Below are 25,474 nucleotides of genomic sequence, written 5' to 3' on the forward strand. Positions count from 1 at the left end.
ACCCTCATCAAGCAGTCATAACCAATTACAGCAAACGGTTTCGGACAGTTCCCTGATTGCTGAAATGCAGCTCTTTCTGCTGATTAAACACACACACATCCATACAATCTTCATAGTAGATTAGACCATGTTACAGTATGAGTATGCATCACCTACTGTGAGTCTGAAAATGAATCAGGTGTGTAGCTCCACACCTGATTCATTTTTAGACTCACAGAAATTCATTTAACGGTCATGACATTATCGTGGCATGGCTCACCATTGCTGCTCTTTTAATTTTAGTGTTTGGTAAAGGATGAACTAATTGCTAAGCAACTGTCATGGTGACTCATTATAATAATGGACCATTATAACCACCACACCTACATAAACGCCAGTTGATGTCTTGATGGATCTCTTGGCCTCTATCTCTCTGCGAGCCGCCAGGGTGAGAAATATTGCTGCAGCAAGCACTCTTAATGACAATATAATAATAACAATTAGTCTCCAAGCATGTATGCCTTCCCACGCTGGTCTGAGAGGAGTGTTACCGGAAGAAACGAAGGCTGGAATAATCAAACAGGGTATAACTGTCGGGGACAAATGGCAAATTGGGTTCTTGGCTTACTGTAAATCAAGGCGGGTTTTTTGAGCCTATCAGGGAACTCCTCACACGATTCTGTTGCTGGCTTTGTTCTGCATGAGCAAAGCACATCTGTAATTTAACTGGATCTTAATGGGATCCGACTGCAGTGCTTCAGCCAATCAGCGTGAAGAAGTTGCTGCGAGAATTTCAAGCTTTATGTCCTGCACTCATCTAATCTGACTGAGATAAATTTCATTGTGCGAGCTGTTTTGTTAATCAGCCTATTATGTGGTTTCTAATCTGCACACACAACACAGTGGGGGAATGAACATTTAGAGGCGTGTGTGTGTGTGCGGTACTACGATCCAGAATACAAACTGTCTCTGACTTCACCAATTTTGGTCTCGTCTAGGTCATGAGCGCTTACACACCTGATGGGTCGGGTTGTTTGCTGCCTGGTGATGGGCAGGGCAGACGTATCATGTGAGACTGCGGACCAATCAGGATCTCTCTGATCAATAATTCAGAGGGCCTTTCAGATGTCAGCTGCAGTAGACCCGAGAGGGTCAATATGGAGTGTTATGGCTTTTTATGGAAGCTAATATTGGTGTAATATGCAGGTTGACGTCATGCATCCATGAGTTAAATCTGGTGTGTGTTGTGTATCTGTATTGCGTGTAAAGACATGTGTATCCCTGCATGGTGCTTATATGTAGTTGTATTTTTAATGTCCTCTGCTCTGTGTTATAGATTGCTGTAATACTATACGGAAGTGCCATCTGCAATGCAGAAGCTTGTCTTATAATGCAGCAGTAGTCTCCTGGATTGAATCGATTGTCTCACTGACTCAGAAGGTCCTATGCTATCCTTCTGAACACTCTACTATGGATGCATTAAAGGGAAGATCCACCTTAGTACAGCTTTCGCTCGGTTACTCTTGGACTGAAAAAGTCAAGAAAAACATCAACGTTGTCAATCAGTGGTTCTCATTCCTGGTGTTTGAGGTTTAGTGCTGCTGGTTAGCCAGTTAATTGTAGATAATGTTGATGATTTTCAGATTGGAGCTCTAGCTCTGGGTCTTCAGTATTTAAAATACAAAATATATATATATATTGGTTAGTACTGTCTACAACTTCTCTCACTTTCATAAATCATTTCAGCGTTTTTGGTTGGGCTGCTTTTTTATTTTATTACTTTTTTTTTTGAGGCATTCTTCATGTTAAAAAGTCTAGACTAAATTTCACTACGTATCCCTGAGGGTGTCTGGGCTGCTCTGCTCACTCTGTTCCCATTGTGACCCTGAAATGGCAAAAAAACATTTAACAATGAATGGATGTAGAACATCACAAAATATGTTTTAGGATGGATTTTTATGTTTTTGCCTCTTACATTCATGACAAAGTAGTCACAGTACTTTGACAAACCCAGCATCTTGGACAACAAATTGATCATACCACAGTGTACATTTCCATGGTTAAGAATGCCATCCCGTTAAGCTGAGCAGGCTATTTCTAGAGGCGGTTACAAACAACAGACGGACATAATTATTGATTCAGTGACTCAGACTTTTAACATGCATGAAGAGCAGAGGTTGAAGGATTTCTGGTACATCTGAAAATCAGGTGTCTAAGCTGACCTTGTCTCCTTCTCTTGGTCTGTGATGCATACAATCCACTCTATAGTGTTTTAATACTGTTTTTTAAATTTTTTATTTATGTGTGATTATGTTTGTTTGTCAGGGTGAGGTAAGTGAGGTTTGAGTGGTCTGATCTGACCGCATCACACTTCCACTCGTTGCTAACGGCGTCTCTTTTATGTTAGCCCGTCAAAAATGCCACTGATCTCTCTTTTTATGGTCTCAGAGGAGCCAGGCTGCAGGCACACCATCTGGCACTTTAGGCACAGCCAGCGCTCTGGCAGATCCTATACAGCTACATGCACACACACACACACACACACAAGCCTGTAAGACAGATACATGTGAACACAGGAGATCCTTTGGTTTATACAGAAGGCTCAAGCTGGCAGAACTTCCATTTTTTACTGTTTCTATCACAGCTTTGGCAACATTTCACACATACATGCATTCCTGGACCATACACACACACATGTCCACATGCAAACATCCTCTAAATCAGGGCTGTCAAATTCATTTTAGTTCAGGGGCCACATAGAGCCCAATTTGATCTCAAGTGGGCTGCACCAGTAAAGTCATAGTATAATAACCTGCGAATAAAAGCAGCTCAACGTTTTTCTTTATGTTTTAGTGCATTTACGCGTGTGCATTACAACTTACAGATCACAGTGTATCTACAAAGGCACAAAACATTTAGTCAAAGGTATCTGGAAATGAACAGTATAGTATTTTACTTTATGATCAAAACAATACAATATCAGGCGTCAAATCCTAAGTAGCAGCCAAATTCAGGATGTTGTTTAAGTGCTTGTGTATGAGCTTTGAGTGCAGCTTTGTTTTATTGATGCTCGTTACAGAGTAAACCTGTTCACAAAGGTAGGTAAGCCGACACGAGGCAAATTGTGTTTCAAATCTGAATCACACTGCAAGTCAATTATTGGTTGGATGTCGACGGGCAGATTACTGTAGAAATTAAGACCTGAAACCGAAACACGAAAAGAACACGTAGGACAAATCTTTTTTACCAGCAGCTCTAACATGAACGCTTTGTTTGCTTGATGGTGTTGTGTGCAACCCACTGTTGAAATAGCAGTTACTTTTATTAGAAAATTTGCAGTTAATGTCTACTCTGTAATTTTTACACTTCAAAATCATCCCACAGGCCAGATTGGACCCCCTGGTGGGCCTGTATGTTTGACACCCCTGCTCTAACTTATCCCTGTGTGGGATCTGACATCATAACATGCAGATGAAGAGATGAAGTCAATCTTAAAATCTCTGTTTTTATTGCTTACTTTCTCGAGCTTATCTTTGTCAATCTGGTGTTTCCCTCTGATTATTTTATTTTAAAAAGAGGTTAGCAGAGGCCAGAATGAGTCATGAGGTTAGAATGAAGCTCCGGTCTGTTCCTTTATGGCCCATTTGCGCTCTCTGCCCTGGTGTGTGACTTCGCCGTGGTTTCAGTGTAACAGGAAATGAGGTCAACTGAGCTTCCAAAGCGCCTCCTTAGATCGGCCACAGGAAATGCATCACATGTCATCTGTGGTCGGGGATGTTGACGTTGTCATGGTTTTTAGGCATTTTAGCCCTAAAATAGGCCTCTGCCTTAATCCCCTCTTCCATTGAGCAAACACTGCTCTCATCCCACCGTCCCATCGCTCTTGTTCTCTCTTTCTAATCCGCGAATAAGAGTTGCTTCTTTTTTATTTGCTTCAACGATGATAAAGAGATATTAAAGGTGGTATGATTTGACCGTGAGGTTTCAGACTAAATAAAGGCAGAAATTCACATTTGGAAAAGGTAGAGCCATTTGGTTTGTGACGTCAAACGGACTGCAGAGACTGAAGAGGGTAAACTAAGCGACAGAAACAACAGCAGCTTCTTTAAAAGTGAAAATCTCTTTTCTCGTCGTAGCTCAGAGCCACAGATATAACCTTCAGTCTTACTATTTTATATCCAAGTGTGCTTTGACTCTCTGTGTATTCTCTGCAAGCTGCAAAAAGCCCACCATGGGGTCAAGCTCTCTTAATGGCTGTTGTTTATGTCTGTCTTGTGCCTGCCACTCTGCATTAGCCAATGAAATGCTGCCGAGCCCATGGGCTCGGGGAGCTTTGGTCTTGTTCAGATGAGTGGAATGTGATTGGTCAGGCAGAGCGTTGCCCGAGATGAATCACAAAACAAATGTTGAGGCTGCTGAGATACGTGTGGATTTGCATGTTTGTGGATATTTGTGTGGCTTTGATTGACAGTTATAGAGTGAAGTCTGCTGCTAAGCTGGCGCTGTGAAGAGAGAAATGGAGACAGAGAGTTGTGTCTTTTGTTGTTGGGTTTATTTTCAGTACCTCAGGAGTCGAGGACAGGATAGGACACTTAATCTGAATGTCAGTGACACTTTCGATCCCTCCGTCTGCCAGTCTGTTTGTCTTTCTGTCTCTCTCTGTCTTTCTGTGACAAACAGCAAGCAGTGATTATTCACTGATACACGGTTTTGAAGTACTGTTTGTGCACATGAAAACACGGCACACAAACGCTCATTAGAGTTATGAGGGCTTTCAGGCTTCCCGGCTACTCATCCTATCAATAATCTCCATGTTGAATGAGCAGCTGTGCTGCTGTGACTGAAATAGTCCAGCCAGTTCCTGTAAGTGTTCCCAGTCTGATATCTGCTGCTCTGCTCCTTCTGCATGGGGACTCGGCTGTAATTAAGGCTAGTTTGGGAGCCTGGGTGCCCCTGGGTGGCTGCAAGTAGGTCACTGGCACAGACTACTAAGATTCAGGCGCATTGGTAACGGTGTGTTTTCATGTTTGTGATACACACATGCTTTTTGCAGCTATTCTTGTAATCATTCTGAATTCATGACATTCAACCGACCATTTTGATTCATTTTAGTTTGAAAGAAGGTCATTCTGCCTCACAGGAAGTTGGCCCATATATTGAGTTCTCGCTCATGGTGTCCAGAGCCACTTTCAAAAACTGCTTTATGCCACGCTGTGGCTCCCCTTTGTGCCTGTAGATATTATTGATATTAATACTAGACTGGATCAAAGATTCCAAACTCATTATCGTCTCTCAGCCTCCATGGTGGCTACATCCCTATCGAGCTTGTATTGACAGACGCTGTTTATTGTCATCATTTTCCACCGCCCTTCTCAGATTTGTTCTAATTTTTGTTTCCAAGTGGCTGCACGCATGCTTCCCATGTGAGGGGCTTTAGGGCAATGACGTAAATGAAAGAGAAAGAAGGGAACGGGCGGAGAGAGGGAAAAGATAAGAGATCGAGATAAAACACTTTAGATCATCACTCATGTCACAGATGTGTCACATGTTAAAGCACGTGCAAGGATTTAGTTGTTTTTGTGTACTGCAGGACATCTTCTGGTTATTGTGTCAGTGTGATTCCACTCTAATTGACTTTGTTACCATGGGGGAACCTCACAGGCCAACATAGCAGCCGTTGAATATGGAGCAGGGTTTGCCACACAGGAGAAGCTCGCTATTCTGAGCCACTGTTGACAAAAACATGATCCCCATAACAAATTCAATCAATGAAATCTGAACAAGCAGTCCTTAAAAATATCAAATAAATCACAAAACAGACAACAGACAAAGGGTAGAAGAGAAATAAATGATAAAAACATAATTCAAGTAAAAAAGACCAAACAATATCTAATGATAGTGCATGGTAATATACTGTACATGGTTAGTGTGTGTGTGTGTGTGTGTGTGTGTGTGTGTGTGTGTGTGTGTGTGTGTGTGTGTGTGTGTGTATGTGTGTATGTGTGTATGTATGTATGTATGTATGTATGTATGTATGTATGTATGTAGGTAGGTAGGTAGGTAGGTAGGTAGATAGATAGATAGATAGATAGATAGATAGATAGATAGATAGATAGATAGATAGATAGATAGATAGATAGATAGATAGATATAGAGTAACATATGACATACACAGTTACAAAGGCTAATTGAGAGAGAATCAGCAATTGTGCGCAATTAATCTCAGTTTCTTGAAACCACAACATAATATTTAATCTTGACATTATTCTGTTTGTACACAGAAGACTTTATTCTTGAACACATCAGGTTATTTGCATTTCCAGTACATATTATTAATGTTTTATAATTTAAAAAAAACAACAACTTTAATCAAGTTCTTCGCGAAGATATGAATCTTTAAAGATGGATCACAAACATATCACTGTAGATTTTAGCAAACACTGCTCGGTAAACAGTGCATTAGCTGTGGATTAATACACATTTTGTGCTCCAGTGTGTACAGTACTTGCAGCAGCAGGACAGTGTATGTGGGATTGATTCAAAATAAACTACAGTGCCCATGTTTATTGTAATGAGGGAAGATGTCACCCAGTGCAACAATGTGGCTCACTGATTTGTTTCTGATAGTTTTTGGACAACAATGGAGCTCTATGGCACCAAGGAATAAGCCACACCAGGCTTTGGCCACACAGACGATACTTGTTAGTAGGAAAAAAACAGGCTTTGGCCACACAGACGATACTTGTTAGTAGGAAAAAAAACAAAAAAACTTTGCTTTTCTCACTCTTGGCTTTTTATGGGATTTTTTTTTGACAATGAGAAAATATAGAAGCCTGATTTTTTTTTTTTAAGCCGTCTGCAGCATCTCACAGTGTACTGTATGTGTGTGCTGGGTCTAATGAGATGAGAGGTGTCAGAAAGAGAGGGGGAAAAAAGAGGCAGGCGAGCAAGTAGAGACAGAGAACAGAGGAAAGAATTAGAGTGTGAGAGAGAGTACCTGCATGTTGTTGAACCAGACTGTAGCTCAGAGGTCCCACAGAGTCGGGCCTGCTCACACTGGTATAATGGCTGTGTTTGATGACCTAGAAACATAGACTATCCCAGCACTTATATAAGACCTAAAAGGCCATTAGAAAAGTTGCATGCACACACATGCATACACACCACCGCAGTGTCCATCATTTTTAATTTGACGTGATGTAGAGTAATTGTCAATTTTCTTCAATCGGAAATAGACAGGAGATGAAAGCAGCACTCAGGACCCTTTTTGCTTAATCAAAGTGGTCAGCAAATGGCAAAATCTGTGTTCTGTCTCAGGTAGCAGTGGATGCTAAATCCCAGTTGAGTGAGTGTTGAAATTTAACACTCAAACACAGCCTCAGCATGACTGGGAATCAGCAGAATGTAAATGATTCAACAGCACCTCTAAGTGGCTGCAGGAGCTCGTCTGACGAAAACAATCACGCAAGAGTGAGGAGACGCGGTTTTAAACGAATATATACCGTCTGACGCCGCACTAAGCTGTTTTACTGTTCATGGAGAAGATAGACTGGAGGATGTGATTTTACTTTGCATGGAAACGTTTCCCATCTTCAGAGTCTTAACATAAATCTTCTAAATGAGCTCAAATTCTGCTACGTTTTTGTTTTCCAGAACCGCAGGACTGGGACATCAGCGTGATTTTGCTGCTGCTTTTGTTTTTCTGTACGTCCACGTTAAGATGATTATATTAGGCAGCAGATGCCTAACTGGCTGTATGCCTGTGTGCTGTTACTCTGCAGTGGGTGGCTGCTGACTGAGTGTGTGGATGGCCGGCCGGCCAGCCGGCTGGCTGGACTGCAGTGTGTCAGTGGAGTTGTAATTCTGGTCCTTATCTGTGTAGGTCAGGGTTTAGTGCGTTGTCGTCACTGCATCCGTCATATTACTTTACACAGTACAGTAGTCCCATGATCCTCAGGTCTTCTCATGTTCCTGCAGAGTATAATAGAGTTTCAGAAGTATACACACTTTGGTAATTTGTTGTTATTCCAGTGCTTTCCCAGCAGAGACAGTTGAGTGGACACTCATTTTAATGCTTTTAATGTCATTCGACATTTTGGATTAATTAAATGTTCCTCTGTGTCTCAACAGCTCTTCAGGGAAGTCCGAATAATGAAGCTACTGAATCATCCAAATATAGGTAAGTTTAAACATGCGGCATCTTGATGACAGCTTAGCTCACCAATGAAACCAACACAGCACCAACACCAAGCTAAACCAGTATAACCAGCATAAAAATTATTATCCCTGCTGCTGCTTTTCTTTTGCAGTAAAATTTGATTTATGTGATTTTAAAGTGAGATCCTCTGATGTCATGCTGCCTTTTTTCAAAATAAGAGCCATTACCAATCTCAATCTCCACCTTTACAAAGCAATTGACATAAATTGAGGTATGACTCAATAGTCTGAAGATCCTCGCAAAAGCATTAGCTACATGCAAATGATGAAATATTTTTTACTTCTGCTGTAAAGTGCTGAAGACTTCATTCAGATTTAGATATCTGTTTTAATGCAACAAGGGTACCGAAGCACACCAGTAAACTCCACTAATCCCAGTGTGGAAACTCCATTATTTAAAACAATCTTTACTTGTCAGCCAATTTATTTTGTCTCCACCTCCCTCTCTGCCCTTTTTCCACAATCTCTCCTGCAGTGAAATTGTTTGAGGTGATTGAGACGGAGAAGACACTTTATTTGGTGATGGAGTACGCCAGTGGTGGTGAGTGAAGCATTAATGCATGTCCACTAAATGTATCACATTTTGTCAGTGTATCCCTGCTTGTTATTTCCACAGTGTTGGTTCTAGAGCAATTTACAGTAAGAAGTATACACACGGACTAAAACACTGTCAGTACTATTTAACATGAGGTCATATAAAGTTTAAACTCCCTCTAATGTAATATTCATCACAGAAAAGTATTTCTGTAACTATTTCAGTGAAATAGATACCACATGAATACTCTAGTGGTGATGAAAGATGATATAAAATGATGAGAATATACTGATAATACATAATAATTTTATGTTTCTACTCCAGGAGAAGTATTTGACTATCTAGTGGCTCACGGCAGAATGAAGGAGAAGGAGGCCAGGGCCAAGTTCAGACAGGTGAGTCATCAGCATCGCAGTGCTCGTATCTCTGTCGTCACTATTAGGAAAGACTGCATGCACCAAGATCAAGCTTCGTCACCGACTGCAGAGGAAAGATGGAGCACAGATAGCTTGGCCAGAGAGAACAGGAGGGTTGAAAACAACTTCCTTATGGATGCTGCTCTGACACCTAGTGGTGCTACAAGAGCCATAAGCCATTCACAGCAGTTAATGGACGTATGTATCCTCGTTCATGCTACAAATTAGAACATTTGTCTCTTTCTTCTAATTGTCTTTTTATGTTAATGTAGCATAAAAAAGATCCTCTCAGTGAAAAGCATTGTCTGTATTTAAAATCCCTCGTTGATGGTCTTGGATGACTCAGAGGAAGTGTGTGTGACACAATGTGGGCAGTGTGTGTCACAGTACAGATAGATCAGCATTCAGAGAGGTAAAAAGTGTGTGTGCCCGAGAGCAGGTAGGTGGGTGGCGTCTGTCAAAGAACAGTGTGTTTTCTGTTTGATTGATGTCGTAGCTATTCTTGCACATGTTGGTGTAATTTCCTCGTCGGCTATCGCATAAACTGCTTACTGTATGTCATGTGATTACAGGGACTTTGGCATGAGTACATTTGGGCCTGAAAAATCAAAAATCAACACTTAATTTATAGTCTGCGATGCCCCCCATGTCCACCTGCAAACCAATTTAATATTTATCTGCTAGCAAATGTTTGCCATATTGAATGGTATTTCCATTTGCATGATGCAACCTAAACTTTAGCTGCTAGGTTTTGACATGGAGGACTTATTTGAAATTCTCCTGCTGCACTGACAGTCAAGGATTTCCTATTTTGCTCTTACCTGTAAAATTTATATTTTGAAAGTCTTAGTAACGTGAAGCTAAGATGGACTCGAAATCACTCTAAAGATAAACCATGGTAGAGTTGTAACATTTAACAGCAATCAATTCATGTTATATCTTCATATCTTGTCATTTATGCTGTAGAGCTGCAAGAGTTTGTCGATTAACCGATTAGTTGATTTATCGTTTCAGTTATTTTTCAAGCAAAAATGAGGTGTTTGCTGTTTTCCTTTCATGTCATATATGACAGAGAATTAAATATCTTTGGGGTTTGGACTGCTGTTTGCACAAAACCGAGAAAACTAACACATTTTTTACTGTTTATAACATTTTATAGAAGCAAAAAAATCAGCATATTAATTAATAATGAAAATAATTCCTAGTTGCAGTCGTATAATTATCTTTGTGTTCTTTTGTGGTTGTTTTATACATCTCTATCTTTCTTCTATCTCTGCCTATAACGTCTGTGTTTCTATTTCAGATTGTGTCTGCAGTGCAGTATTGTCACCAGAGGAGGATAGTACACAGGGATCTGAAGGTGAGGATCTAAACTCTTGCACTCTCTGATGTCTAATTTCTCCTCCAGAGTACTATCTATATCTCGCAGGTATATCTTGGGAACACCCTCTGTAATCAAACATGTTCTGTCATTGCTGGTATCTTGACAGTCCACATGAGGATGTGTCTGTGGTTTGTCACATCTCTCCCTACCTCAGGCGGAGAACCTGTTGTTAGACGCAGATATGAACATCAAGATAGCTGACTTTGGCTTCAGTAACGAGTTCACTGTGGGCAGTAAGCTGGACACTTTCTGTGGCTCCCCGCCGTACGCCGCTCCAGAACTCTTCCAGGGAAAGAAGTACGATGGACCAGAAGTGGATGTCTGGAGCCTCGGGGTCATCCTCTACACACTGGTCAGCGGATCACTGCCCTTCGACGGACAGAACCTAAAGGTGTGAACTTGTTAGCATTCTGGCTGTGTTAATATGGCTGTATAAGAAGGTGTTGCTTCACAAAAGTTTTATTCAAGTTGTTTTTTTGAGACTAATGTGACTGTACCTTTTGTCTGAAACCCCGTTTCTGACAGTCTCATAATAAGAAACATTTCACACAGCTATTATACAGTTGTGCACAAGTGTGAAAACAGACTTGGGTTTGAATTTGGTCTCCCAAGCTTTCTCTGGGAGACCAGCTTTTTCTTCAATCAATCATAACCACATGCAACAACTGAGGAGAGACTCTCTGAAAACTTTTTGTTTGTTCAGAAAAGGTATAAACACTTTAAGACACATTCAGATGACACGTCGTACAATCTAGCTTGTTTGAAACACACTGAGACCTTTATTATATCCTCCAACACAAAGTATGAAAAGCATCCACCTCTGTGTCGAGGGAAAGCCAAGTGGGAGTCCAAATTGTAAAAAGTAAAAATTGATGCTTCTCTGGGAGATTTCTTGTCACTCAAAATATATTTATAATTCGGTTTAAGTCTGAATTCATGTAGACTGTAAAGGCCAAAGTAAATAAAAAGAGCAGAGTGACGTGCTAACAGCCTGATATCTTAACCAAGTGTCTATTCTAACTGAGTTAGGATGTTGACTTGTGTCAACCCAACACTGGGTCACTTGAGTAACCAAATTATAAGAGGAATGTAGTGTGTATATTGTTTGGAATAAAACATTTTACAGTATCAGTACAGATTCATGGACTCTGCTTTAATAATGCAGCAGTGTGAATATTTGAAAACGAGCAGGTCAAGAAAAGGTGGAAATGGTCATTTTTAATTCATCTTCAGAGCTGAGCTGAGTGATCTGCTGCCTTTTTTTAGGCTCCAATTGATACTTTTATATTGCTCATATGACTATGCTGATGAACAGAGCCTCAACTCTCCAGGCCACATTTCAGCTGGCTCACCAGGCGGCTGTTTTTAGCAAAACAAGCTCTGATAAGCTTACACTACACTACAAGCGTGAAAGATTTAGTTAGGGGGATCTATTTACAGAGTATGTCAGAAATGTAATATATTTTCATAAGTGTATAATCACCTGAAAATAAGAATCATCATGTTTTTGTTAGATGTCGAATGAGCCTTTTATATCTACAGACACCACGGCTCCTCCTTAGGTCTGCCATATTGAACTGCCGTCCTAGTTTCTTCTTGATGCTAAGAAAGAGAGGATGAAGCGATGGGTCTGCAATCAGCAGCTATACTGATAGATGCCACTCAATCTCACACACTGAAAGTCAGCAACTAGATAAAGCATTAAGCAGCGAATGATGGGAACTGTTTGCTAATATGTTAACTCTTCATGGCGATAATGTTCGCTGTCCTCTCATAAAATGAATGAGTGCTTCTCTTTTTGCCGCTGTTAACTTCTCATTTGGTTTCGTCTCTGTGTGTCTGCGGCCTGGCGTACAGGAGCTGAGGGAGAGGGTCCTGCGGGGAAAGTACCGTATTCCTTTCTACATGTCCACAGACTGTGAAAACCTGCTGAAGAAACTACTCGTGCTCAACCCTGTCAAACGAGGCAGCTTGGAGGTATTCGCACTGTGGCGTCTTCACAGTTATTTGCCCTCCATTCAGAAATGTTTTGCACAGCAGCCCGCTTACAGTCGAGCAGACAGTCCTAATGATTTGGTGCATGATTGTTGTGCATCATCCAAAAGCACATAATTGCTGCTGTTGTTAATTGTGAACCAACAGGACACTTCAGTTTATGGCCATGTCAGACGGAGATCTGGAAACATCATTCATTTGACATCAAAGAGTGGTCTTACATAATTCTTCGATGAAAGTATTTCCAAACATTAAAGCTAAATAGAATTTGCTGTAAGAAAAAAAAAACTTCATTAATTCAACAAAATCCTTCTACTTTCTTTCAGTGCATCCACGTAATTAGGGGGTGGTTGTAACTTGTTTCTCCTTTGCAAACAATATATGGTTGTCAGTTCAACTCACAGTCTCTCCAGAGTCAATACCACCCCTACGCTCAGAACCAGGCTGAAGTTCAATAGTAAAGATTTCTCCACCAATAATAACAATTGATCTCAGTGTTGTTCAGTTGCAGCTGAACTTGTGATTAAAAAGATTTGGTAAAGAAATGATCATTCCTCATCTGTCTGTTGGTTCGTCCTTGCACTTAACTGTCTTAATTATCAGGATTAATTATCTGTTACTTGAATTTTCATTATTAAAATTGGCAGTTGATTTTATTGTTCTGGATATACAGCACATGAGTTTAATTGTCTTGTTTCTTTGTTAGCAAATCATGAAAGACCATTGGATGAATGTGGGTCACGATGAGGAGGAGCTAAAACCTTACATCGAGCCTGAAGCGGATTTCAGTGATACATCCAGAATAGGTATGTCTGACTGTACGTGTGTGTGTGTATATGTCACTCCTAATGTCACGTCCCGGTTACTGATTCTGTGATTCATGTTGACTTCCCTTTAGAGCTCATGGTGACGATGGGCTTCCCTAAAGATGAGATCACAGACTCTCTAAATGCCCAGAAGTACGATGATGTCATGGCCACCTACTTGCTGTTAGGCAGAAAAGCTCCAGAGGTTGGTTTGTTCATCATCTTGACATCCTCACCAGTGGTTAATGGATTATGTCATGAGACCATATCTAACATTGTGTGTCTTTGTATCTCAGTTTGAGGGGAGCGAGCCCCTGACTAACAGCATCCTGGGGCAACGGCAGCGACCGACCAGTGACATCAACAACAGCTCCAGCATTTCTCCCGCCCATCCCAAGGTCACACGCAGCATCTCGGCCAATCAGAAGCAGCGCCGCTACAGTGATCATGGTGGGGATGATGATGGTGGTGGTGGTGGTGGTGTCGTAGAGAAGCCAAGTAAAGTAACCTCGTCCTTCCCAGCTCTGAGAGTGCTGGTGGCTGCGTGCTGTGTAGGGGGAAGTTGCTCTCAGTCACTGAGGATTGGCTAATGATTAGATACTATTCAACCTGCTGATGTGCCTCTGAGGCACTACCAGCTCCATCGGTATGTTTAAATAGCTGATATAAGCTGTCCATTAAACCTGGTTTGACTAGTTTTTTATAGTCACTTTATTTAAATGTACAAATCGGTGACTCAGCCTCAGCACTGCACTGGTTGTGTAGCAACTTCTCCCTATGTCATGTGGGGCCATTGTGTCTGGCGCCATCTGCTGACTGGCTGCCTTCCTGCAGCTCCCTTCAGGAACAGCACCTCAAAGCATGAGGAGGGAACAGCTTTGCCTTGTACCTGCTCATCTTGGCTCCTATAGCTGTACAACTTCTTAAAACAATGTTGCAGAGTGTCATGTCTGATGTCGATGTTTAAATCCCAGCTTTGAGTGGCTTTGCTTGATGCTATCCTTACAAAGACACTGTCTGTCACTGTCTTTTCCGTCTAAACATTCCTGATATTGGAGCTATAAAAGTAATAGTATGTTTGGTGGAAAGTATGTAAGCATGTTCTCATATGTTTGTCACTCTTAGTGGGTCCATCTGTGCCCCCGGCGGTGTCATATACGAAGCGTGGCCAGGCACTGAGCGTTGAAAGTGACCACAGGGAGGAGTGGGATGGAGCACGCAGGCTGGAGCTGAGCACTTCGAAAGGAGACGTTCCTGCGTCGCCACTTGGGGTGCAGGAGAGGAAGAAAACCACGAGTGCTGTTGGGGTGAGGAAATGTACAAGGAGGACACAATAGCTCACAAATGTCCACATGCACCCAAACAAATGCAGGTGCAGACAGGTCCACAATTTAAAATGAAGTTGAAGAAGCTTTAACATGTTTTGTGGTCTCTCTGTTTGCAAACAGACTAATGGATCGATGACTCGCAGGAACACATATGTGTGTGAACGATCTTCTGCTGACCGCTATTCAGCTATTCCCAACGGCAAAGATAGCAGGTGAGCACATTTAAAGGATAACGCATGCTTAGCTCTCCGTCATCTGTGTTTTTTGGCGCCTAACTGTACAAACAAGCACACTTTGGTGAAATATCTTTATCCTTTGGTCCCCAGTTTAACCGAGGTTTCAGGGAGCACTCCATCGACTGCAATGAGCTCTACAAGACCTCGTCACACCAAGTCCATGTCATCGTCAGGGCATCCCTCGAAAAGCACACTGCCCCCCATTGACGACAACACAGAGCTTAAAGCAAGGTAAGCAGCAATGTCTCATGGGCGATCACAAGTGTATATTTTTTTTATGTAAAGGTGTGGCAAAAACAATGATTTTCTACTCCTAAATTAGAGTATTTATAGGGAGCATGCAGATATACAGACTCTTTGGACACTCTTTATAGTGATTTCTTCGATGTTTGCAGCTCCTCTCCTCGGGGTCCCTCCACCTCTCCGTCTGCACACAGTATTAGCACCCCAGAGAAGAACCGCTTCCCCCGGGGTACCACCAGTCGCAGCACCTTCCACGGAGCTCAGCTCAGAGACCGGCGCAGCGCTACTTACAACGGCCCCCCAGCTTCACCCACACTGTCTCATGATACGGGAGCTCTCGCTCAGCAACGCAGGGGCACCTCGACTGGCATTATCAGCAAGATCACCTCAAAGTTTGTCCGCAGGTTTGTGGAGAACAGCTTCACAAATTATTCACTAGATTGTGCTAGACTTCTTGCACCTAACAGTACAGCAGAAATAGTGAAATGCATGTTGAAGTGATCAAGTCTTACTGTTTTATAGTGCCTGATTAACTGAAGAACCGGTATTTATGAGATTGTTATAGGGATGGTTCAGTTTTGAAGAATTTGTTGTCAGACAAACTCATGGAGGCAGTTTTATGTCTCTGCGTGTTGTTAGAAGGTAAAATTAGTAAATCATCTTTGCTTGATTACTAATCACACTGAGTGTACAAGCTTAGTTTAAATTAGGTAAATGGCAATTAAGACGTCTTCAAAGTTGAAGGACTGTATGTCATTTCCTTTCATTGTTAAAAAAGAAATCAAATCACTTCATATCGATTAGTTTCTCTTTTATATAAACCCAAAATATGAACCTCAATTTGTTTAAATTTGAACATTTATTTACTTGTATATTTGAAACAGTATGGTACGTGTATGGTGCTAATGTTGATGGGCCTAGTTTTGCAGGTATGAAGTTGTAAAGTTTTAGACAATTTCAATTTCTGACTAATGGCTTGTGTGAACTATTAAGTCATATTAAATTCTCAAGTAGCTGTCAAACCAGTAGATATCCAGAGATAAGCTACGTTGCACGCACGTTAAAAGTGTGTGCAGATACATGCAGATACATAAAGAATCATCCATGGATTTGTCCTTCTCTGGTTAATCTTAAAAAAAATTAAAATTCACCAAAACGGAGTACTTGGTGCAAAATGTGTTCAGATTACTTGATATAAACTTTTTCAGCACTGAAAACAAAGAAAGCATCACACATTCTCTCCGCCTCTTTAGAGCAGATACACTCCCTTCTCTATCCCCAATTCTCAGTTAGCTCTATTATTACATCCACACTGTTGCCCTTTGCAGTCAGTATGACAAGCAAAGGACAGATCCTCCTCATCTATACAGAAGTCAGCTCCTTGTGTCACCTTCACGCTGGCCCATCTGGTAGAGGCTCACAGCTTTCTCTCCTTCTCTCCCCGCATAGAGCTCTGTCTTTCAGGTCAACCCGGAGGTAGGAGAACACAAAGCTTGCTGCACCTGTCCCCCCTGTCAAAAAAAACCAACAACAACAAAACCTCTCTGTGCTCACTATGACCTTGGCCCGTGTTTCCTTAACCCTTTTGCGTACTTGCCAACTACACCACATCCTTGCCTACTGACACCCTTGTTATGCCGTGTATATCCTCCCCTTGTGCCCACTGCCTCAAGAGCAAACCTCACGTCTCACCAGCTTTTCTTGTACTAAGCTTAGCCACGATATCTGCTTCTCAAGTTGCTGGCTTTTGCCTCTCCTTACTCTCCCCCGTCTTCATGCAAAGCTTAAGAGGAAAGATCAGGCAAATTATGGAGGTTGAATCAACGATTTAGAAGCACTTTTCCACTCCTTACAGATCAGTGGGGATTAAGGAAAGGTAGCGTACAGTAGATGGGATGATGCATTTGGTTATTGTGAAGGAGCTACTGTAGTACGTGCCTCAAGATGTCACAGTCACCTCATTGTGTGCTGAACCCTGATACCCAGGACTGTGGAATTCTTTCCTGGCATGATGCCTGACACCCCTCTCTGTGTCCAGTGATGATGGGGGTGGTGTTTGTAGCGGGTGGGGGAAACCATGTTGACATCAGCCTGTGGGAGTAACAGTGTATCCCTGGTTTATTTCAGGGTGCCTAGTGAGGGAGAGGCCAGTGCCAGGACAGAAACAACAAGGTGAGACAAAGATTTCACAGAGAGCCTGTAACAAACCATAACCTGTCTCAATGTCTGTCTCCACTTCTTTTTCTGCTCTTTCTCTCTTACGTCTGTTTTCTTCTTCTGTTGTTGTAGAAGTGCGTCAGGTGACACCAAGGAGGAAGGTGGTCGGGACTCCAAGCCTCGCTCGCTGCGTTTCACCTGGAGCATGAAGACCACCTCCTCCATGGAGCCCGCCGAGATGATGAGGGAGATCCGAAAGGTTCTGGACGCCAACAGCTGCGATTACGAGCAGCGTGAACGCTTCCTGCTTTTCTGTGTCCATGGCGACGCTCGCCAGGACAACCTGGTCCAATGGGAGATGGAGGTGTGCAAGCTGCCCCGCCTCTCGCTCAATGGCGTGCGCTTCAAGAGGATATCGGGCACGTCCATCGCCTTTAAGAATATTGCCTGCAAAATTGCCAATGAGCTCAAACTGTGACAGCAGATGGAGTCCCAGTCAGTCTTTGGTGAGCTCTGGTTACAGTCTCATCTCATCACTGGATTAGTGTTGACTTGCAGGACAATATTCAGCACTGAAGGTCCTCACCGCGCAGAATCAGGGTGGACTCGGCTGGTAACGTGCAATACTGGCCACGAATGTACTGTACAGGGTAGTGGATCAGAGAGATGTCGCAAGGTTTAACCTCTGTGATAGAGAGATAGCAAAAACAGCTAACACCTATGTTTTTTGTTTTTCTTTTCTTCCGTCTGGCCGTCTGTCTCTCTCATCAGTCCACTGCTCCTCGTCATATGACACATTCATGTAAGACATGCAGTATGCAACTGAAGATGACCATCCTGCAATAATGTTTTCAATCTCTTTTTCTAAAACGCCCACTTAAAGATCTACTCTCCTCGCTGAATAACCATTAAAAATACTGAAAGCTAAAATAGCCGCTTTTCCACCTGTGTTAAGTCAGTATATAGATCAGGCTGGAGCCCATACTAAAACTATGTAAAAAGAGAATTGTACTGTATGCATAACATCTGCAGGTACTGTATTGTATATTGATTTTATGTTCTGTACAGAATTTTATTGTCAATACTGTCTTTTTTCATGGGATTTGAGTTCTTTCCTAATATAATTGATGTCTCTTAAAGCATTATCCTTTCAGTCTGTGAGTTTTTTTTTTAATTCTTGTTTTCTGTTTTTTAAGAGCCACCATATGAAAATAGTGTTTTTAATTTTATTTAAAGAGCACTAAATTATTTTGTTGAATATTAAGGGATGTGCTCCCTTGCCTTTATGTTATATTTTATTTGCCTACGGAAAAAAACACTAAGTTGCACCACATAGACTTGAGTAGTAACTTCAGTTAAAACTGAAAAAATGTGTTCACTTTATTTTCTCTCAGCAGTAGGTAGGCGATTTTGGAGATCCTGCTGCAATTGCACAAGTTTTCCAGGGTGATGTGTATGAAACATGAGAGTATGCACCTGTATTTCTTTCGTGTTAGTTTGGTAGTCCTCAATTACAAAAAAAGAAAAAAAAAGCAGGGTTTAAATTGGTTTACTTTAGAAAGCAGAGGACAGGATGTCTCTATCCAAAGGCCTGAAGATGCATGAAAAGTCAAACAATCACCATGAAAGAAGCAGTTTGTCTTGTGGAGCCTTTCTAAAGAGCCTGATTTAGTCCTGCCACCAGTGTGATTATGCAGGTACTTGTGTATCTCCTCGCTTGTGTTATTCTTTTTTTTTCTTCTTTTTTTTTTTAATTCAGCGGATTTTATTGTATTTATTCTATTACATTGTAATGTGCTGCTTTGTAGAATTGAGGCGTGCACTTTGTTGGAGAAAATAAAAAGGATTTTATTTGTTTGTAGTTATTTTATTTTATTTGTGAATTACACAGCTAACTTCAAGATGACAGTTTCCCTTAAGCGATGAAGTAGATGTGTTAGTGTGGGTTTGAGGACCAGTAACATTTAATAATGTAAACCTTTATTGACTCTAAATAGCATGATATTAGTCAAAAACTTAATCCTAATCATGACACGATTGATGTCTTTTGCATACATGTTAGTCAAAGGTAAAGCATGAACAATATCCTCAGTTTCAGTTCCTTTACAAGCTGTGAAAATAGTTATAATAGCTCAAAATGTTATGAAAAACTGTATTTTCAATACTTTAAACATTATAAACTATTAACGATAAAAATGTAAGGATTTACAGGTCAATCCTCACGCAACATTTCTGTTGATATTTTCCAAATTATAAACACAATTTTAAATCATTCTCCTTAACAAATATGTATCGAACTGGTGTGGTCCCTCCTAAACTTACAAAAGCTTCATTTACAAATCTTGTAGCGTACAAGTGGAAAGACAGAAAAATTTGTAAACATTTCATTTTGGCAGATTTGTTCAGTTAAACGTGTTAATAGGTTAAAAAGATACCATTTCATTATTACTTTCTGTAGATAAATATATGAGATTACAAATGTATAAACATTGCTGAGTCACATGAAAAGCTGAACACAAAAACAAAAATAAAACTACTGGCCGATGCAAGATTTAATGGATTAATGAGCAATGGATGCTGCATGGATGAGACGGCCTGTGTGAGGCCCTGGTCATGCATTAATGTCTTGACAACATATTGGATCTAATCCTAACTTGAGAGGCATGCACTGAACCCAACATGTATCTCAGCCAAATATATTCAGTTGAAATACATGCATTTGTCTTAATATGTATCATGCACTGATTGCAATGGAAAATTACAAAAAAAAAAAAAATGTAATGTCTGCCTTGCTCAAGTTAGGATCAATTGATAATCCCTTTCATTGTTCAGCATTGGATCTGCTGCAACACCCATCTCTAAACACAGAATCCACTCAAACAACCAAACAACCAGTCAAGAAAACAATCACTCAGTTGCTCAGATCAATGACCAGGTGCTCATAAATCTGAGTTTTCCCTTTGAAACTTGAGGCCAGCAGGAACTGCCGGTTGTCTATGGAGACTGGAGAGAAGGCCCTCGGCGCCTGGATGTTCACCTCCTGGAAATGGACAAACTCGCCCTTCTTGGCATCCCAGCGGTACACCTGGGTGAAAGAGTAATCGCTGCCTAGGATGGCATACTGCCAGCTGCCCACACTGAAGGGCTGGAATACCATGGAGCCACGAGAGGGCATGGTCTGCAACTCCCTGAAGAGGGCCCCGTCCCAGTGCATCACTTTGGAGTCGCCAATGAAGCGTGTCAGACAGATGTAGAGGTCTGATTTGACCTGAAAATGCTTCACAGCATAGACGTCCTCCATCTCTGGGATGTCGGTGCGTCTGTCAAACAGCTTGGTGCTTTTGTTCCACTGGTAGATGACCGGCCTTTGAGAGCTGCTGGACAGGATAAGGTGAGGTTTGGAGGAGATCTCCATGTACTCCACGTCTGTGTCCCGGTACCACGGGTGGAGCGATTGGTGAGAGTAGAAGCCATTACCATTCCACTTGTAGATGGTGGTGGAACCGGCTTTGGAGCTGTCTGCGATGACGAAGAAGGATTCTCCATCGATGCGGAACGTCTCAACGTCGTTTGGTTTGCGGATCTTGAGGATGTCGATGCCTTGGAGCTTGATGAATTTGTTGGCAGAGGTGTCACGCTTGTAGATGTGTGAGCCACCAAACAGCTGAGCCACGATGATAAAGAGCTGGTTGTCAATGACCAGAGGTTTGCAAATCACTGTGGATGTGCCTGGTGAAGATAGGAAGGGATGAAAAGAATAGAGTTTCACTTTGTCTTGTCTCCATCTAGTGGTTCCTCTTCCAATCTCACCCTTCCCTTTAAACACACAGCTCATTCACACATACATGATATATTACAGCACATTTAAAATGACTTTTACTCACTGTCAATATCGTCATAGTTTCTGAAGACCATCTCGACATGATCCCACTCTAGAAAGCTGCATTTCCCAATAAAGGGTTGGGCAAACACCACATATTGGTCGCTCCCAAAGGAAAATGCCTCCACCGATATGGATTCAAACTTTAGGGACTGGTAGGAAGCAAACTCTGTGAGAGAAACAAAAACGCACTTCAAGTAAGACTCAATAGAGAAGCTGTGATGATTGTAAGACAAGTTCAATAAAAACAACATTTTCTGTACCTGTGGTGATGCAGTCAAAGGACTGTGGCACCAGATCGTTGATCTTCTTGTCCAGCTGTGAGGCCGGGCCTTTACAGTAAATCTGATCCACTGTAGCATTTGTGCTGTAAATCCACTCCACCAGCCATTTCAGCTTGCAGTCACAGGTAAACTGATTCCCTCGCAAGTCTCTGAAGGGAGAAAACCACTAAAACTAACTTCCAAACCCCCAAAAGCTAAGAGGAATGCTGTCAGCTCTTTGAATGGATTTTATTTTCAAAGTCACTGAAGTATGACTGCTGGCTTTGCTCTCCGGCCCTCACAGCTTCACTCTGTGCTCTCATTAATATGAAAAGGGACTATAAAGGAGTGATGGATGGCCAGCTATCTCACTTCCTCACTGCTGCATGTAATTTTAATGGTGTTAAAAGCACCTCCCACACATTTTTCAAGCCTCGGCTGAAGTGGAATAATGATACAGTGTTCTATATATAGAGGAGCTCACTGTCCATAGCGTACATTATGCATTGAGTTATGTAACACTGTGCAATTTATCTCTTTGTTTCTAGATAATGTAGGATTACAATTCATACTTACACTTTTGTTAAGGCCTCAAGACCCTTGAACAAATCTTTGGGCAGAGTCTCCAGATTGTTGTAGGCCAGACTCCTGAAAAAGAGAGAAAAATGGCAGCTGCTCTGTGACTATTGATCACACACACCGTGTATATACCCCCATCCTTCCCCCTTAATGTTATAAAATACTAATGATACACATTTTCCACTGTTTGTGTGTTATTTTTAGGAGTAACTTCCAGTGCTTCATCGTAAAATCAAAATATGGATGTGGTTGTACAGTGTTTCCTTGCAGTGGAATATAAGGATATCTGTTAAAGAGCTTAGGCACCATATTGCCACCCTCGAGACTGAAGGTGGGAACATTGCTTATTGTGAGTTTGAGGAAACATTAAGCTATTTTTAGAGCTGCCTCCTCAGCCATTTTATAGCTTTCCCTGCCACAAAAAAAAAAAATCAGGAAAAAAAACATCCCACTGTTGAGACAGTTGTTGCAGTTAAGTTTCTTCATTTTCTCAGAGCTTTACTTTAACCATCAGGACATCATCTTTTTCTGATATCTTGGTTTGAGTGGAGCTAACTGCACTTTATTCATATCTGTCTAAAAGAAATAAAGACGATGGGTAATTGAAGAGATTTTATTTACTGAATTTGTAACAAAATGTATATATAATGGGTCATAGGCCTCTAAGTTTTATTAGTTTGAACAAAGAAGGTGACAGAATTTGCTTCATAGTCATTTTAGCAGCTGCAGAGAAATGTCTGTGTGGCAATAAATGTTGTGTAATAACTTTGTCAGCATTTCACTGGAACAATGCTTTCCTGCACCTGCAGACAGAATACAAGACTTGTCCAAACAACATAAAGCTTCTTTACACTCCCCTCGCTTGCAAAGTGACCATCAGAGGCAAGAATTACATCGTCATTCATTTGTTTGTGCTAATATAAAAAAGCTCAGTTTCTTGCATACTTACAAATGCACTAAGGTTTTCAGTCCACGGAAAGCATTCGGTGAGATCGACTTGATTTGGTTGTTTTCGATGAACCTGGAAAAGATGAAGTTGCATGAACGCATGAGAAGATAGACGATCCGGTTGTTTTGGAAACAGCTTCCAGGATGAATTCGTTTCATGTACTTACAGATACTCCAGATGTGGAAGACCGAGGAAAGCGTCCTCGTTTATAGATTCCAGGTTGTTGGCTGTGAAGAGGCTGCGGGAGGAGAGAGATCCATAATATTTCACTCTCTGTGCTCACAAATTGGATAAGAGCACGCTGTTGTCCCACATTAGCAGCTGTATAGATACCGTGATAGATAACCCTCTCCTTTCTTTTTTTAATAGGACACCAGATACATCAGAAACAAAGATCAATGCTCTATTAGGATCCCTGCAGCCTCACATGTTTATTTTGAAGGATGGTCAATACTCTACCCCATGAGACAGGAGTCAAGGGGATTCCCCTCTTCAAAGGGAGGGATTCCCCATACATAAAGGTCTGATGCACAGATACATTTTAAAGCAAGACTTAGAGAGAATATCCAACCATGATATGACATAAAGATTGTTGCCTATTGTTGCACCCCATTCTGATCAATAAGCCATATCTATCCTATTATAATGTGTAGCATCAGCTGAGGGGAGATGTCTTGAACATTAAACATGGCGTTGATCACCTCACTGGGGGACTGACAGCATGTAACAAAGACTGAAGAACAAAAAAAGCAAGCTCCAGAGAGGTTTCTCACAGGAGGTGCAGGGCAGGCGTGTGGATGAAGCTCTCTTTCGGGATTTCGGTGAATTCAGACTTGACGAAGGATCTGTAAAGAGGCGTGGGACAGACACACAGACAGATATACTGTTCAGTATCAGTTTCATACGAACAGTTGTGCAGCAGCAGAGAAATGCACGTCTAAACCAGCAGATAGAGACGCGCAAACACTGCTTATGAATCTGTAACCAAACAATAAGAAATATGACTCACAGTGATATGACATCGGGTGGAAAGCTCCGTGGGATCAGTCCTGCGCTTTCGCACAACGCGTTATCTTTGGTACATGTACATGACGAGGGACAGCGGGGCTGCCTGGCTCTCTTGCTGTCCACTACAAGTAAAAAAGACGCCACTACAAGAAAGCTGAGCCACGGCGATCTTTTGGACATTCTGCGTGTATTTTCCATCCTTGCAAACCGCTGTGGGCACGACCTGCGCGTCAAACAGCCCTGCACATGAATCACGGTCTCCTTTGTGGTTCCTTTTTCACTCCTGCTGCTGCTGCTGCTGCTGGAGGCCAAGCGTCGCGCTGTCAGCTCTTGTTTATCTCCGCCGTGCGCCACCGCCGCCGACGCTCTGGAGGTGATTAAACCCGTGCGCCCCACACGTCCACGGCGCTGTAATTACACTACACCCCGCGACGAAAAAACACACCAGGCCTATCCCCTGTGACAAAAAAATGAAATTTAATCAAACTATAGTGGCTCGAGCTGAGGAAAATACCAGCTGGCGCGGTGACAAACGCTGTGTGACGGCAGGTGGGGATCCCAGCGGGAGCAGACGGAGCATCTCCATCCAAAACCACGCCTATGATCTCAGCAAACGCCACACATCTCTCTCCGAGTAAAACGCACGGAGGATTCCGCCCAATAGCCAACGGTATGGTGTGTTTCTTTGGTGAATCAGCTGGATAAAAAAATGAAGCCCTGACATGAGCCAGCGGATTGCAGCCTGTGGCGCAGACGCACACGGGCTTTCTATGCGGGTGGGAACCCCTGATGAGGATGAATTGTCATAAATATAACTGTACTTGTGGCTCCATTATTCTCCAGGAAACTGCCATTGCATCTCGGATTATTAATGTCATTACAGTCATGTGTTTTGCTCTAAATGTTCCTTTTCCACACATTGGGTTTATTTCCTGGTTTGCACGCGGTTTCCATGACGACTGGTGGATGCAAAATGTAGCTGCCCTGTGATGGAGGGGCGTGGGGAAGCCCTCCTGTCATCCTAACATCTGCTCAGCCTCAGTCATGTGAACCCCATCCCCCATCAGCCCCCTCACAAACAAAGGACAGGTCATGACATGTTTATATCACTTCAAAAAAAGCCACATAAAAGCCCACTCCTTTCTTTGTTTTGTTTTATTGCTATGACATATTGCACTCACAGTTTTATTGCAATACTCTCCTCTGTTGTGCTAGACACGGGAGCCCTATAAGGACTTCTCCTTCACCATCTAATTTCTCAGAGTTGTAAGATTAATATGTTTACTCGCTGTGCCGGTCAGGGCTGCATGCGTCAGACTCTTCTGGGAAGAAACACATGCAGCCTCTGAATAAATCCATGCTGCTCTGCTCATGCTACATCTTCCCCCTGATGTGATTACACTATTTGATATTCACTGCCTGTTTAAAGTCATAATGCAATTTCGCCTCTAAAAATGAAAGCAGGGCCTTTGAAGGAGTCGGGTCATGTTTTGTGTTAT

The 25,474-nt window shown here is 42.0% G+C and overlaps 2 protein-coding genes across 3 annotated transcripts in view; one reads left to right on the forward strand and one right to left on the reverse strand.

The window, feature by feature from the left end:
- The window catches only part of LOC104930289 (serine/threonine-protein kinase MARK1), a 29,660-nt gene extending 10,826 nt beyond the window's left edge, over positions 1-18,834 (forward strand). Inside the window, exons 4-18 of one of the 2 annotated variants that reach the window (XM_019267955.2) lie at positions 8,110-8,158; positions 8,672-8,737; positions 9,056-9,126; positions 10,451-10,507; positions 10,686-10,922; positions 12,389-12,508; positions 13,233-13,332; positions 13,425-13,537; positions 13,629-13,830; positions 14,458-14,639; positions 14,781-14,872; positions 14,987-15,127; positions 15,292-15,543; positions 17,267-17,311; positions 17,429-18,834. In XM_019267955.2, the coding sequence (XP_019123500.2) occupies positions 8,110-8,158; positions 8,672-8,737; positions 9,056-9,126; positions 10,451-10,507; positions 10,686-10,922; positions 12,389-12,508; positions 13,233-13,332; positions 13,425-13,537; positions 13,629-13,830; positions 14,458-14,639; positions 14,781-14,872; positions 14,987-15,127; positions 15,292-15,543; positions 17,267-17,311; positions 17,429-17,774 (2,073 nt within the window). In that variant the 3' untranslated portion in view covers positions 17,775-18,834. The remainder of the gene's footprint in view (positions 1-8,109; positions 8,159-8,671; positions 8,738-9,055; positions 9,127-10,450; positions 10,508-10,685; positions 10,923-12,388; positions 12,509-13,232; positions 13,333-13,424; positions 13,538-13,628; positions 13,831-14,457; positions 14,640-14,780; positions 14,873-14,986; positions 15,128-15,291; positions 15,544-17,266; positions 17,312-17,428) is intronic. The other variant, XM_010745046.3, reaches the window with a different exon arrangement.
- Positions 18,835-19,037: 203 nt separating this feature from the next.
- Positions 19,038-25,124, reverse strand: lgi1a (leucine-rich, glioma inactivated 1a). The gene is made up of 8 exons (XM_019267957.2): positions 23,977-25,124; positions 23,741-23,812; positions 23,134-23,205; positions 22,968-23,039; positions 22,016-22,087; positions 21,440-21,609; positions 21,181-21,345; positions 19,038-21,025 (listed from the first exon to the last, which is right to left on the reverse strand). Exons 1-8 carry the CDS (start codon positions 24,171-24,173, stop codon positions 20,208-20,210), a joined length of 1,638 nt encoding a protein of 545 aa, XP_019123502.1. The 5' UTR covers positions 24,174-25,124; the 3' UTR covers positions 19,038-20,207.
- Between the last annotated feature and the right edge of the window lie 350 nt (positions 25,125-25,474).

The sequence above is a fragment of the Larimichthys crocea genome, chromosome III (assembly GCF_000972845.2).
Source record: "Larimichthys crocea isolate SSNF chromosome III, L_crocea_2.0, whole genome shotgun sequence".
Taxonomy (NCBI): Eukaryota; Metazoa; Chordata; class Actinopteri; family Sciaenidae; genus Larimichthys; species Larimichthys crocea.

Excerpts from the sequence above, each read along its gene's own strand:
- lgi1a (XM_019267957.2), bottom strand. The coding sequence starts at position 24,173 with ATGGAAAATACACGCAGAATGTCCAAAAGATCGCCGTGGCTCAGCTTT. Across the intron at positions 21,346-21,439 it reads CTTTGACTGCATCACCACAG|AGTTTGCTTCCTACCAGTCC; the intron begins GTACAGAAAATG and ends TTTCTCTCACAG. Across the intron at positions 21,026-21,180 it reads AAACTATGACGATATTGACA|GCACATCCACAGTGATTTGC; the intron begins GTGAGTAAAAGT and ends TATCTTCACCAG.